At 30.4% G+C, this 14,338-nt stretch overlaps 3 protein-coding genes across 3 annotated transcripts; 2 read left to right on the top strand and 1 right to left on the bottom strand.

Annotated features, from left to right (window-relative positions):
• Nucleotides 1–1,788: 1,788 nt before the first annotated feature.
• Nucleotides 1,789–4,198, top strand: LOC124924901 (aminomethyltransferase, mitochondrial). Its single transcript, XM_047464914.1, has 4 exons — nt 1,789–1,952; nt 2,286–2,862; nt 2,941–3,059; nt 3,468–4,198. Exons 2-4 carry the CDS (start codon nt 2,302–2,304, stop codon nt 4,012–4,014), a joined length of 1,227 nt encoding a protein of 408 aa, XP_047320870.1. The 5' UTR covers nt 1,789–1,952; nt 2,286–2,301; the 3' UTR covers nt 4,015–4,198.
• A 1,548-nt stretch (nt 4,199–5,746) lies between these two features.
• Nucleotides 5,747–7,988, top strand: LOC124920872 (peroxisomal membrane protein PMP22). The gene is made up of 7 exons (XM_047461444.1): nt 5,747–5,903; nt 5,978–6,076; nt 6,270–6,371; nt 6,601–6,676; nt 7,374–7,444; nt 7,536–7,621; nt 7,703–7,988. Exons 1-7 carry the CDS (start codon nt 5,832–5,834, stop codon nt 7,755–7,757), a joined length of 561 nt encoding a protein of 186 aa, XP_047317400.1. The 5' UTR covers nt 5,747–5,831; the 3' UTR covers nt 7,758–7,988.
• A 4,396-nt stretch (nt 7,989–12,384) lies between these two features.
• LOC124921496 (WRKY transcription factor 6-like) lies at nt 12,385–14,321 on the bottom strand. The gene is made up of 4 exons (XM_047462169.1): nt 14,027–14,321; nt 13,885–13,944; nt 13,335–13,778; nt 12,385–13,269 (listed from the first exon to the last, which is right to left on the bottom strand). Exons 1-4 carry the CDS (start codon nt 14,162–14,164, stop codon nt 12,598–12,600), a joined length of 1,314 nt encoding a protein of 437 aa, XP_047318125.1. The 5' UTR covers nt 14,165–14,321; the 3' UTR covers nt 12,385–12,597.
• Between the last annotated feature and the right edge of the window lie 17 nt (nt 14,322–14,338).

Below are 14,338 nucleotides of genomic sequence, written 5' to 3'. Positions count from 1 at the left end.
TCTTTCTTTGTTCAATCATCCATATTTTCTTTGTGGAGGATCTTTAATTTGATTATTTGTCATCACACACTTAATTAGCAGTCATATTTGTATGATTATGAAAAAAAAATATTTAAACGTATTTAGAATCCAAAACAAATATTAATATTTATATTTGATAATACTAATTATTAGTATAAATCATGTTAACAGGTAAGTTTAAACATTCAAACCAATTTATTTATATATTATTCTTATCATATCTTAGTCGAAAATATTTGATATATTAAATGCAAGACTGTATATATGGTTGGTTTTCATATAATAAAATCAGATCAGATATATTAGTATAAAATATACAAATTAATATTTGAAATATATTTTTTCCCCAAAAAAAATATTTGAAATATAATAATAGTATGATTATGACATTTTATATTTAAATATAAATCAACTTGAGCTATTCTAAGTTTATAATTTTGTTCTTAAGTAAGATCAATAATAATTAATATTTACCTTGTACAATATTATTTTTTATTTACAATTGTATCTATTTTAAATATAAAAATAAATATGTAAATGAATCATTGTTAACTTTTAGTACATTTTTTTTTTATCAAATCATTGTTAACTCTTGTTAATCAATCTAATAAAAAACTTTCTTTTTTATATATTTAATTAGTATAATTTTTATTTTATTTTAAACAATTATTATTATTTATATACTTAGTTTGTTGATGTTATTATTTAAGAAAAATATTTGTTTAAAATTGTTATTGTGTTTGAAGTATAATATTTGATAATAATTTTAATTTAATTTATTAAAATGTTTGAATTGAATTATTTATGACATACATTAATCCATATAATATACATTCCAATTTAATATATTAAGTCTTAACAAGTATAACTGAAAAGAGCCGAATTTAAAATTTAAAATTTGAGCATTGATCTAATTTGATCTCCGTCATTATTCATAACTTAGTTGAGTAGAAAAATTTCAAGATAGAGTGAAAGTCATAACTTTAAAAAGTGTATAGGGTGACAATTTGGATAAGTTTGAAGTTGGGGTTGATATGTTAACAGGTTGAATGATACTAACATAAACACCTAACATGTTTATTTATAATTGACCTGAACTTGATTTGTTTGACCAAATTGAACTAAACCTGATTTAATTAATTCACATCTCTCTGTTTCAAATTAAAATTAGATCAACACAAAATAAAAATGAAGCTAAATCATAAATTTACATGTAAAAAAAAATTTATAAAAGAAAATGAGTTAGTGAATAGAAAAAAATAACATAAAACTCAACGAAAGAAATTTATAAACAGGTTATCGTGTCTACTTTGGATCATTTCAGGTGGACCTTATTTTAACTTATTTATTATTCAGGTTAAATAGGTCGACCTGATTTTAATCCGAACGAAAAAATACATGACCTTAACTTGATTTTTTTCTTGTTCGATCCGGATCGTATTTTTGTGTCGGGTCCAAAATTATCGACCATGATGTCTTAAATAAAAATAACCATCATATTAATAAATACTTTTACTTTTAATTGATTTATTTAAAAAATAAAATAATACTATACTAGTAGATTGATAAAAAAAAAAAAATATGATTATTAATTGTTACAAAGGATGAGAGAGAGATGCGATTTCCTTTCCTACCACCACTCAATGGCGATGTGGTTAGCTTGTCTTGATCTGGCTGAGAAACCCTCCTCCACCCAATCAATCCCTTCATCACCCTTTTTTCTTTTTTACATCAAAACCCATAAACAAATATACACCAAACGAGCATACACGACTAAACAGAGATCAGAGATCCCTTTCATATATATATTTATATCCTTCCCTTCAATGGTGCCTCTTTCTCTATCCTTCACTCTGCTTCAGATGCTCCTTTAAGTCTCTCAACATTTTCATCTTTCTTCACCCAACTCACAACTACACCTGTGTTTCTTGGTAATCTCCTTTCTCTTTCTCTCTTTGCGCATTTACAGATCGTTTAAAACATCCCTCCCTCATTTGAACGAGATCCAGTATCTGATAAGCTAGTTTTCTTCTGACCCACTTTGTGATTCAATTGAAGATTTTCATTGCATCAATTGAATCTTGAAATTGTTAGGAATTTTGATTACCCATTTGTTCACTCACATTGGAATGTTGATGATGTTGTTCTTTCATTATCTCTATGATCTTCTTATGGATCGATAACAATTGCCAATCATCATTGATTCAGATATGACGAATGTTGCTGTTTCTGATACTTTTTTGTTTGTCAATAATCTGATTTAGATACATATAAGGAAAGATGAGAGGAGGTGGTTTGTGGCAACTAGGACAGTCAATTACTCGTCGAGTTTCCCAAGCGGAGAAGAGGGTTGTAGCTCATCGTTGTTTTGCCTCAGAATCTGAACTTAAGAAGACGGTTTTGTATGATTTCCATGTTGAAAATGGTGGAAAGATGGTTCCTTTTGCTGGATGGAGCATGCCCATTCAGTACAAGGATTCCATTATGGATTCAACTGTGAATTGTAGGGAAAACGGTAGTCTGTTTGATGTTTCCCATATGTGTGGTCTAAGCCTAAAGGGAAAGGACACCATCTCGTTTCTGGAAAAGCTTGTTGTGGCTGATGTAGCAGGACTTGCTCCCGGGACTGGCACTTTGTCTGTTCTAACTAATGAGAAAGGAGGAGCAATTGATGATACTGTAATCACAAAGGTAAAAGACGACCATATATATCTGGTCGTGAATGCAGGTTGTAGAGATAAGGATCTTTCGCACATTGAGGAGCATATGAAGGCGTTTAAGTCCAAAGGTGGAGATGTTTCTTGGCACATTCATGACGAAAGGTCCCTTCTTGCTCTTCAGGTTGTTCTTCAAAACCCTCTTGTTTTCTTTCTTTCTTTTGTTTTGTTTTGTTTAATCTATGTTTTTTTCTTGGTTCAGGGCCCTCTCGCTGCTCCGGTTCTGCAGCACCTGACTAAAGAAGACTTGAGCAAGCTTTACTTCGGGCACTTTAAGATTGTTGATATCAATGGTGCCCAATGCTTCTTAACTAGAACTGGGTAAGTTGGAACAAAATGAATATGATCTTCAAGAACCGCTTTCTGGCCCTGGATCTGGATTCATATTTTGATGATAGTCCATCAGTTTGTTTGAAATAGAACTTACTTAGACACAAATTCAACAGTTTCTCTTCTAGATTCAGATCCAAAAAGTGTTGCCAAATGGATAGTGCATTCTGTATTTGGAAACAGTTTCTGGATATGGGTCTGGATCCCCATTTACATGAGAAAAGTTCAATAAATTTGATTGGAAACACTTTTTTCCTGTATACTTGATGTGCATGAATTCCATAAGATCGTATGAAAACAGAACTTGTTTGAAGGTTTCTCATCTACATCCATATTCATAATAAACTGTTTTTCATGTTTAGCTTCAATCTCCATAAAAAACGAGACTTTCATCATCAGGTACACGGGAGAGGATGGGTTTGAGATCTCGGTTCCTCATGAGAATGCGCTAGACCTCACCAAAGCCATACTAGAGAAGTCAGAATCAAAGGTGAGATTGACCGGTCTAGGTGCCAGAGACAGTCTGAGGCTCGAGGCTGGACTCTGCCTATACGGGAATGACATGGAACAACACACCACACCAGTGGAGGCAGGACTCACATGGGCAATCGGAAAGAGGAGAAGGGCAGAAGGCGGTTTTCTTGGTGCTGATGTCATCCTGAAGCAAATCGAGGATGGTCCCCTCGTGAGGCGTGTGGGATTCATTTCATCAGGCCCGCCCGCAAGAAGCCACAGCGAGATCCAGAACGCGAAGGGGGAGAATATTGGAGAGATCACAAGTGGAGGATTCAGCCCGTGTTTGAAGAAGAACATAGCAATGGGTTATGTGAAGAGTGGAAACCACAAAGTGGGGACTAATGTGAAGATCTTGATTCGTGGGAAGACGTATGAAGGAACCGTCACTAAAATGCCTTTTGTTCCGGCCAAGTATTACAAGTCATCTTAGATTTTGCTAATTGGATTTGTTTTGTGGCTGTGTCTTTGTTATGATAAAAGCTTCAACACTTCAATGTTATAAGCTTCTTCTTCTTCTTCTTCTACCCAATATTATCATGATACTGTTGTTCTTCTTTTCCCCCTTTAAGGAGTCCAATTTGCTTTTATGCTAATATATACACTATCTTTCATGACAGCTGCAAAGTTGGCCATATTAGTTTGGTGCATTTTTAGCAGATTCTACACTTGATTTTGAAAGAAAATCTAATTTTATCCATTTATTTAGTATAGAATGTCAATTTCAAATCCACCTCAATAGAAATGAGATGTTTTTTTTATTGGGTTTGACCAATAATTGATGGATGAAAGGATGATGATATTTCCATGATACTTCTTAGAGATTTTGTTACCATTTCACAAAGAATATCATTATTTCAATACACCTTCTCAATAGAAATGATATGTTTTTTATTCTATTTGGTTTGACTAGTAATTGATGGATGAGAGGATGCTGGTATTTCCACATTTTCTTAGAAATTTTGTTAACACTTCACAGAGATTTCTTTTTCTTTGAATGAGAATCAAGTAAAATTTTGACCAAAATTTATTTTCTGGAGAGGTCATGAGTGTTTTTAATATGTTTAATAAGAATTGAATGTGAGAATTTTTTTTTTTCGTATATCAAATTTACATTAAAATAATAGGGTACAAAGTTGATGATCACTAGATAATATTCCAACAAGAAAAAAGTATGATACTCATTCTAATAAACAAAGAAATAAAAAATAGGAACCTATAAAGAATCCATACACAGTTGTTTGAACCTTTTTAAATTTTTTGAATTAGTAAAATATGAAGAAAAAAATTAGTTAAGTAAAAATAAATTATCAGCAATTTTTTTTTATAAGGTTCGAGCAGGAAAAAAAACAACCTAGTTTATTCATAAAGTCTTTGCATTTAGTTAAAGCGCTAGGTAAATTCGTAAATTCGATTAGAATGCACTTGGTTCATTAAATCGTCGCTTATAGTCAAACAAATTGTCTAATTCCACCATACCACCTGCAAGGGGTACTCATTGCAAGCACCATACTGCGTTCTTTTGCGATGAAGAACAAGTGCCGAAAAATCTAGTAAAAAAAAAGCCACATTCTTCCGCAAATCATGTCTTTTTTATTTTATAACCCTCCATTATTCTTGATTTCATTTCAAATTGTACTTTTTGTGATGTACTAATTTATTTTATAGTTTATAATCTAAAAAATAAAAATCTCTCAAACAAAAAAAGTCATTTTTTTTATTTAAAAACATTTCATTAACAATCACTTTACATTTTACTTTTAACAATTTTAAAAATATTATTGACACAAAATATCATTAAAATTTTTAAAAGTTTAACACAGAAAATAAAAATAAAAAAGTTAAAAAGTATAACACAGATAATTCATTTATACTTTAATTAATTGATTAGATAAGAAGAATTTATTTAAAATCTCATTTTCACCTACTTGTCCATATATCAAAATTTATACTTATACTAGGCTCTGTTTGTCCACTACTTTAATGATTCAGAAAATTAAATTAAAATCCAAATAAACCTTTAAAATTTTACATTAGTTTGATTTTAAAATGACAAAAACTCAAATTTTAATCTTTCAAATAGGCTAATTCTTACTCTCTTTATTTCCCAATCAAACACAACCTTAGTTCTTGCCTCCGAGAAATTAGGTTAAAATCTTTCTTTCTGATTCAGAATTGAGAAACTGAAAGTTAGAGAGTGTGATCAACAACTTGTGATCTCTCTCTCTCTCTATTATCATCTACTGAAGAATGGGTTCAATCGCTAAGAAAGGTTTACAGCAGTATTTGCTGCAGCTTCAGAGTCATCCCCTTCGAACAAAGGTTTCTTTTTTTAACATAAATGGTTTGTTAATTTTATTCCTGTCAATTCAATTTTACTTTTCTCTGGGTGCCAGGCAATTACAGCAGCGGTGTTGTCGGCGATCAGTGATATAGTTTCTCAGAAGCTTTCCGGCATACAGAAGCTGCAACTCAGACGCCTTCTCCTTAAAGTGGTAAAAAGAGCTTGTTTCTATTGATCTTTATTGTTTATCACAAAACGTTATGAATCTTTCATTGAAAAAAAAACCCAATTCGGTACTCTATGTTGATTAATCCTGCAGTTTGTTTATGGCCGGACCCATTTGTTTGATCTCTGTAAAAATCACTATGATTTATCATCATATAACTCTTTTTAAAATGTTGCAGCTGTTTGGATTTTCTTATCTGGGTCCATTTGGGCATTTTCTTCATCTATTGTTGGATAAGCTCTTCAAGGGCAAGAAGGATACAAAGACTGTTGCTAAGAAGGTAGTAATATTGTTACTCTTTCTTTTGTTATGAGTGATCTCGTTCTTCCATAATTCAACAACTTCCTGTCAACCTCAAATGTTTCTTCTTATGCTAGTTTTGATATGAAATGATCTACCAAGCTTTTGATAGCTACTTTCTTTATCCAATGATGATTGTTGAAATTCATTTCATGAAATTGATGATTTATTTACATGTAAGTTAAGAAGTATCCTATTGAACTTTTCAGGTGGTACTAGAACAACTAACATCATCCCCTTGGAACAACTTGGTCTTCATGATATTCTATGGGATGGTCATTGAGAGTAAGTTCTTCACACTTATGTTTTGCTTAGCAGAATAATTCCCATGTTTGTCTGATAGTTTGTTGAAATTGAATCGATGTCACGTCACGTCTATATATATTTCTCCACCCCGATTCATTCTCCACTTGTTAGAAGATGTCAATTCCATTTATTTGACATGTGTGAGACCTGGGCCATCACAATTCAAGCTCGAACTGTGACTCATTAACACCACAGTCAATGTGGTCTTCTTGTACCATATTGGGTCTTCATTTTTACCTTCAAATTTGATTTGAGATAGGTCACACCCGACCCAGATAACCCATCAGAGTAGATCAAATGAAAAGAGTCTTGCCTAATTGATCAAATATATCATTTCCACCAGGCATGATAGTGAGTGGTTCGTGCTAACCTCCTCTAAGGAATAAACTCTGGTTATTTCTGTATTGAGAGATCGATAATGACATCAATAATTGATCTGTATGGTCATGTATGGTATTGAACCAACATTTCTTTGACTCTCTAGAGAGACACTCAACCGCCATTGGGATATAAACAACACAATGTGACCTTAGTCATGTTGATCAAAGATAGATATAAAAGTTAGAATCACAGTTTAAATTAGAATTACAACTAAACAACTAAGTTTAGGAATCATAAAAGTACCACATATATGGTCTAATAAGCATATTTTGTTGTATCCCTCTCGCTTTTTCAGGGCAACCATGGACCCTTGTTAAGCCTAGAATAAAAAGGGAGTATCCAAAAGTTCAATATGCAGCTTGGACGGTATTTCACTTTCTTTATTACATTAATTTTATTTGTTAACGAGGGATTGATTGGATCATAGATGTAAAAAACATATTGAATGAATTTGCAGTTCTGGCCAGTTGTTGGATGGGTGAATCATCTATACGTTCCGCTGCAATTCCGAGTCATCTTTCACAGTGTTATTGCTTGTGGCTGGTATATGAACTGTTAACTTCATCTCTGTTTTTAAAATTTACCTCTCTTCAAGTATATATATTTACGACTTTTGTTTGTTAGGGGAATATTCTTGAACCTCCGAGCTAAGTCGATATCCCTGCCTAAGAACAAGTAACTGCTCAGGGAGGTCGCATAACTTGGTACAAGGATTTGTAAGAGGGTGAAGATTTGATTAAAACTTCCTTTGGCTTTCATTTTTTTTAATTACTATAATGTGTGTTTGATTTAGAAAGTATAATGTTGTGAAGAAACTCTAATGTTAAAAAGACAATAGAGTAATATTTATAATGGGTATGTTGGTTCAAAACAAATAAAATGAAGAAATTTACTCTGTTTTGATTTTTTCTATGGATAATTTATGTTTCTTTTTATGAAAGTTTTTGGGTTAGAATCGGACAATCATAATAAGGTGTTACATTAGTTTGATTAAACATATATGAGTGTTAAGCTGGATATGATAAGGGAGAGTGATTAAGCATATAAATTATAAGAATTTTATAGTATAAAATACTGACAATTTTTTGAAATATTAACATAAAAAAATAAGTGTAATTCTAGCCTATTTATATTTCTTATGAAAAAAAGAGGAATTAAGCTCTCACTAAATGTATCATATATTGTTTTTAATTTATTGAATTAAAGATAAAATAATGTAATTTTAATATTTTAGTCCATACAATAAGGGATTTGATGGTAGAACAATAAAAATCAATAAAATTTCAAATAACAAAAGGCATTGGTACTCCAAAAATAAAAAATAATGACAAGAAATATGGGCTCATCATTTATTCACGGAAGACAAGGAAGCGTATCTCACTCATGAATTAAGGCATAAATTTTTTTATTTTTTTTTTATATATATATTTTTTTTTAATATGGTCACAAGGGTGAGTACGTTACTCGCAAACACATTTAACCATTTAATCAGACGTAAAACTTGGCGTTTGACGGACTTAAACCCAAAACTTCTAAAAAAAGACGGAGATATCCAACATTTTTGTTTGATGAAGACTAAAAGTTGTACTAATTTGATTTAATTGGTTAAATTGAAAAAATAAAATAAGAATTAGAAACCTTAACCTTGTAACCTTACTAAAATAACAAACACTCTATTTAAGGAGTTATAAACATTTTTTACACATATTTTATATAAATTTTAATAATTCTAATATCAAGAGTGACAGATCCAATAATTTTTAAGATTGATGGAAAAAAATGAAAGATAATAGTGATGGATCCATAAATTAGAGTTGGTTTAAAAAAAATTGGAGTGGACTTGTATTTAGGAGAAATTATGAATCAAATAATGCTATATTTTTTTGAGGAATTAGAAAGCAAGAAGTGAATTAAATTAAAAAATTAAGAAATCAAGAGATCATTTACCTTGTTAAGATAATTTTTTTTTTTTTAAATTATGGACTTAAGCCCTATGGTAAATCCCTTCCTAAGGTGATACTAGATCATAAGGAGTTGGTTTAGTCATGAGAACAAATATTGGACTTGAAAAAAGAGAGTAAAATATCCCATAATAGAGAAAATGAATACCTAATATCGAAACACCGCCACCGAAAATCAAGTCTGAAATATGTGGCGATAATGAAGTGCCTAATTTTGCTCAAAATATGTAGTTCAAAAAAAATTTATAAGATTTTTTTGTCGCAATGTTCAATTTGGGACATTTAAAAAAATGAAGTTGATGATAAAGTTCAGGTATCAAAAGGAGTAGAAAAAGCAGAAGAGGGCGAGGAAAACATGTGGAAAGAGAATCATACAAAATATATATATAGTGAAGTCAACCACGCTCGAAAAGAAGCTCGAGCGAGGTCTTTCAAAGAAGTCGTATCAAGATAAAGTCCCGAGAATCTCCAATGTTCTCATATCTTTGTCCGCACCTTCTTTTGGAAACTGAATGATAAATGATTTTAAACAAATCATGTGTTGTGTTGGTGATTTTTGGATGCATTTTGAAGTTGTTTATGGATTTATTTGATTACTTATGATAAATCATATTATAATTTGTATTTATTTGTTTTTAGTTGGAAACGTTTTTTTCTTATCTTTCAATTTAACTAGAGATAGAACAGTGAGACATAGAGTAATTATCTAATATAAAATTGACAATTTTAATAAAAGAAAACAAAAAGTATATCATACAACTCACACCATGACAAACATAAGAGAAGTAATAGAAGAAGCAAATTTGAGATTGAGAATAGAAACATGTCACTACATCACTGTTTGAAAAAATGATAAAAGGTGAGAAGAGAAAAGAGAAAAAAAAATTGTTATTTTTTCAACGAATGAAATTGCGCTAGTCATTCTCTCTCACAAATAACCTCTCTCAATCATTTCTCCAAACATAAATACCGAGTCTAACCATTTACAAATTAAAGAAGCAACTCAATCGTGAATTATTGCTCTAATCAAAGCTTTACAAGCAACTAGATCTACTTCCACATGGAACCCTTGACTCTCATGACATTATTGATATCATTTTCAACATTAGATATATACTTTGCAAACAAAAGTCTACACTTTTATTATCTACTAATTATAAATGTTCATTTATGTCAGTTTCTAGTTTATATATATATGACTTGTTTTGATTTTGAAATTTATGTTACTCTATTTAATTTGGTGAACTCATGATAAGTCATTTATTACTTAATTTGCAATGATTAACTAAGTTGAGTTTTCTTTTTTTAGAAAAAATTAATTTACAAATCTTGTAATGGTTGTATACCTCTCCATAAATCAATCACTCTTAGTAAGATTTAATTTCAATAAAGTTTTGGAATTGTATTTATTTTGATATATAAATATATATATATTAATTACATAAAAGTTGGATCCAAACAAGCAATTATGTGAAAACTAGTGTTAATGAACATTGTTCTTCAATTTGGTTAGGTTACTCTCAATGTCGTCGACATAATTGCATAGTTCGGTACATGCACCAAGCACCTCTATGATTATATCCACAAAATAAATTACAAGTTATTTATTAATAATTAAACTTGCTGATAATTATAAAATCCATAGCTAGCTATAAGGGTGATCATTCGATCGGTTCGGTTAAGTCTTGTTTTGCCCTTTATTTTACAAACCGGTCGATTAATCGGTATTTATATCGCTTTTGTTTCTACGGTTCTACCAGTTCCCGGTCGGTTAACCGGGTTTATATGGGAACCGATAATTCAATTTTTAAATTAAATATTAAATTTATTAGATGAATTTTATTAATTTATTTTTTTATAATTGTATATAAATTATAATTTAATTTTTAAAAACGATTCTATACAAATTATAATTTAAATAAAAATAACTAATATATATAAATTATTAAATATTATAATATATCTAATGTTTACAAAATAAATAATATAAATAATATAAATTATAAAATATAAATATATATAGATAAATTATTACCAGTAGAAAAATATTCAACCGGAAACCGAAACGTTAAACTGATTAACTGGAACAGTTAAAACTGGTAAAATGGTAAAATGAACCTTGTGAGTTATCGGTTCAATTTGTTTAAAAAATTAATTTTCCAGTTTTTTTTCATAGCCTATCTAGTTAAATATAATTTATTACGTCAATCAACAACACCATATTAAAAGTTAAATTATTGATTTTTATTTTTTATTTTTCAGGATGACTAACACGGTCATACACACACAAAAAACAATTTTTTTATTTTTTATAAACTCTTCTAACACTAAACAGTTTTATTGGAGACTCGTATATATAATAAAACATAAAATCTTATGGGTATACGAGTTTAAAAGTTTAAAATTTTTACACTAATTTTATAACAAAAAGTAGGCAGCTTCAAAATGAAGCCATAAATATAAAACTCAAGTATTAAAAAATAACATTAGATCATATTTATAATTGTAATTCTTCCTAGTAAAAATAAATTGTTTTTATTTGATTTAAAAATTGTGATTAAACATTTTAATGTAAAATATTTAAAATTTATTAAGAAATAATATTTAAATGGAAGCTATTTTATTATTTTTTTTTTGTCTAATGTAATTTTTTTTGTTTTGTTATGCGTGGGAATTTTGTAATCATATAGTTTATTATATATTTTAATTATATATTATTAAGAATATTACATATTATTAATTTTTTTTGTCAAATAAATAATTTATATTATGTTAATATCGATATCATATGATTATTTTATTTATTTTTATTTTTATTCTTTATTTCTTAGAATTTAAAATGTTAATTAACCTGATTCTATTGTAACGAGTTTTAATGAGTTTAATTAAGAATAAAAGTAATTTAGTTTATGAGACTTTTGAAACTCTCTTTCTAGATTATTTAGACAATTTGTTTTATGGAACATCTATAAAATGTATGATTTTTTTAAAAAAAAACATAGGTTGAACCCTAGTTTTCTGTACTATAGATTAACATAAAGTTTGTACTAATATTTCCCAAAATTAAAAGATTAAATAGTATTAAAGATTGATTGAAAGTTGCTTGGAAGTATGTTGAAAATAAGTTTATCACTAATTAATTTTGGTGTGTTAATAATAATAATAATAATTATTATTATTAATTATCCAATTGAACACCATTTGGTGTCAAACGTTGAATGGCCGAAGTTGTTGACTTTCAAGATCGGATCGAACCTCTTAATTAAGTCTTAATATATACCCTAACGTGTTTCATTCTCCTTCTTCTGCCAGTCCTTATTCTTGAATTCTTATGTTGCCTAACTCTCTCTCTAAGTTGAATTTCAATTTAAGAATTATATATTACATATTTAATATATGAATTTTGAAAAAGAAAAAACTGAAATAACAATGATTAAACAAAACATGTATATGGACATCATGACCCATCCCTAATTAGTAACCAAAATATTGAAAAACAAAAGAATTGAAAAAACAAATTTAAAACTTATAACTAATTATATATTACTATGCATTCATTCATTTTCCCGACCCTGCATTATTAGGGTTATTGTTTAAATTGGCTCCGCCTATAATCGAGCTGATGGCTGCTGCCAGGGCGGCGGTGAAGTTCGGGTCAGCGGTTATAGCGGCAGTTGCAGCACTCAGTGTGATTGGTACTGAAGGTTGCTGAGAAACATGCAAGCCCGAGACTTGTGATTGGTTAAACAACCCTTGACCAAAAACATGTTGAAAATTCGGTGCATGACCTGTAAATGTTACAGGAAATTGTGTGGGAGGAGGCCGTTGGATTAATGAACCTGGATTTGTCGAGTTTGTGAGGTCTAATGTCACGGTTGGAAATGGGGCCGATGCGGAAATGGTGGCCATGGTTGATGAACAATTAGGAAGTATAGCTCTGGCTAGGAAATTAGGGTTCATTAAACCGTCAACACTTGACATAGATCCCGAAAGCAACATGTTGGCTGCGGCGGATGTGGTTGATGCCATAGCCATTGCGGTTGGAGGAAGCGGGTGGTTGTGAGTGCCCTCGTATGTTGTTATTAAGATCGACTTGTCTTCTGCACACCTTTGAACTTGTTTGCGAACCGGGCAGCCAACTGCCATGGTGCATCGATAATAAGCTCGTGGGCATGGGTTACCTTTAGCCATCTTTTGCCCATACTTCCTCCATTGACATCCATCGCTAATCTGAAAAGTTGTCCACTTTAGAATTTGATATAGAACTATGTAAATATATGTACATACATACATACCATTGAAGAATCGGATCTGGCTCGGACAGAGACTCGGGCTTTTCTCATTATAGGTTCGGTAGAACTCAATTTAGGAATCTTATTAAGACTTGATTCAGGACTATCGTCTCTAACTCGATCAGTTCGTTTCGACTTAGATTCTTTCTTAGGAAGGGATGCCGCGGACCCTGATAAAGTTCTCTCTTCAGATGTGGTACCATACAATTGATCATGATCATCTTCATCCGGCACTATGGCTTCATGACTTGGACCCATTTCCATGAATTGTCTTGGCACCAGCGCTGTCTCTTTAGGGTTTCTCTCTTCTACATTAGATTTTTGTTGCATAACTGATAATAGTTGCATATGAAGAGCGGTGTAATTGTTATTCACCATTGTTAGCTTTTCTTTCAGATTCACATTCTCAACTTTCACACTTTCCAATTCCCCTTGTAATCTTCTTACCTAAAACATTTATATAATAAACTTGTTTTTATAACTAATAAAGAATAGAATTTTATTTATTTATTTATTTATTTATTATGATTAGTGTTTGATGATTAATGAATACCTCTCTAATATTGTTGTTGTTGTTGTATCCCACATGATCCACAGTAAGACCTAAACCAGTCTAATAAACAAAACAAAAATCAGTATTAAATAATTACAAAAATGAAAAAACTTTGATGAAAAAATAGGAATAATATTCTTACATTTACATTGAAACCACCAGATGGATTCTCCTTCTTGACATGAGAAGCAATATTATTGGTTTTAGTGGAGAAAAAATCAACCTCTATAGTTCTTTTTCGATCATCTGTTGATGGTGTAATAGCTTGATCATGAAACATGATGGTTTTTAGGATTCAAACAATCGAACTTGGTTAAAGTAAGACCCAACCCATGATCATTTTCCTATATATATATAAAAGAAAGAATCTCCTGTTCTTGTTCTATGTTATGTGGGTATGCTTGCAAATTTTTCAAAGTGAGAGAGAAGTGAAAATGGAGAAGAAGATGAAGAA

The sequence above is a fragment of the Impatiens glandulifera genome, chromosome 1 (genome assembly GCF_907164915.1).
Source record: "Impatiens glandulifera chromosome 1, dImpGla2.1, whole genome shotgun sequence".
NCBI lineage: Eukaryota > Viridiplantae > Streptophyta > Magnoliopsida > Ericales > Balsaminaceae > Impatiens > Impatiens glandulifera.
Note: the sequence above shows the minus strand (reverse complement) of the source record. Positions and strands in the feature narration are given on the sequence as shown.

Excerpts from the sequence above, each read along its gene's own strand:
- LOC124920872 (XM_047461444.1), top strand. The coding sequence starts at position 5,832 with ATGGGTTCAATCGCTAAGAAAGGTTTACAGCAGTATTTGCTGCAGCTT. Across the intron at positions 5,904-5,977 it reads GTCATCCCCTTCGAACAAAG|GCAATTACAGCAGCGGTGTT; the intron begins GTTTCTTTTTTT and ends TCTGGGTGCCAG. Across the intron at positions 7,622-7,702 it reads AGTGTTATTGCTTGTGGCTG|GGGAATATTCTTGAACCTCC; the intron begins GTATATGAACTG and ends TTTGTTTGTTAG.
- LOC124924901 (XM_047464914.1), top strand. The coding sequence starts at position 2,302 with ATGAGAGGAGGTGGTTTGTGGCAACTAGGACAGTCAATTACTCGTCGA. Across the intron at positions 2,863-2,940 it reads GGTCCCTTCTTGCTCTTCAG|GGCCCTCTCGCTGCTCCGGT; the intron begins GTTGTTCTTCAA and ends TTCTTGGTTCAG. Across the intron at positions 3,060-3,467 it reads TGCTTCTTAACTAGAACTGG|GTACACGGGAGAGGATGGGT; the intron begins GTAAGTTGGAAC and ends TTTCATCATCAG.
- LOC124921496 (XM_047462169.1), bottom strand. The coding sequence starts at position 14,164 with ATGTTTCATGATCAAGCTATTACACCATCAACAGATGATCGAAAAAGA. Across the intron at positions 13,779-13,884 it reads ACAACAACAATATTAGAGAG|GTAAGAAGATTACAAGGGGA; the intron begins GTATTCATTAAT and ends TAAATGTTTTAG. Across the intron at positions 13,270-13,334 it reads CCAGATCCGATTCTTCAATG|ATTAGCGATGGATGTCAATG; the intron begins GTATGTATGTAT and ends ACAACTTTTCAG.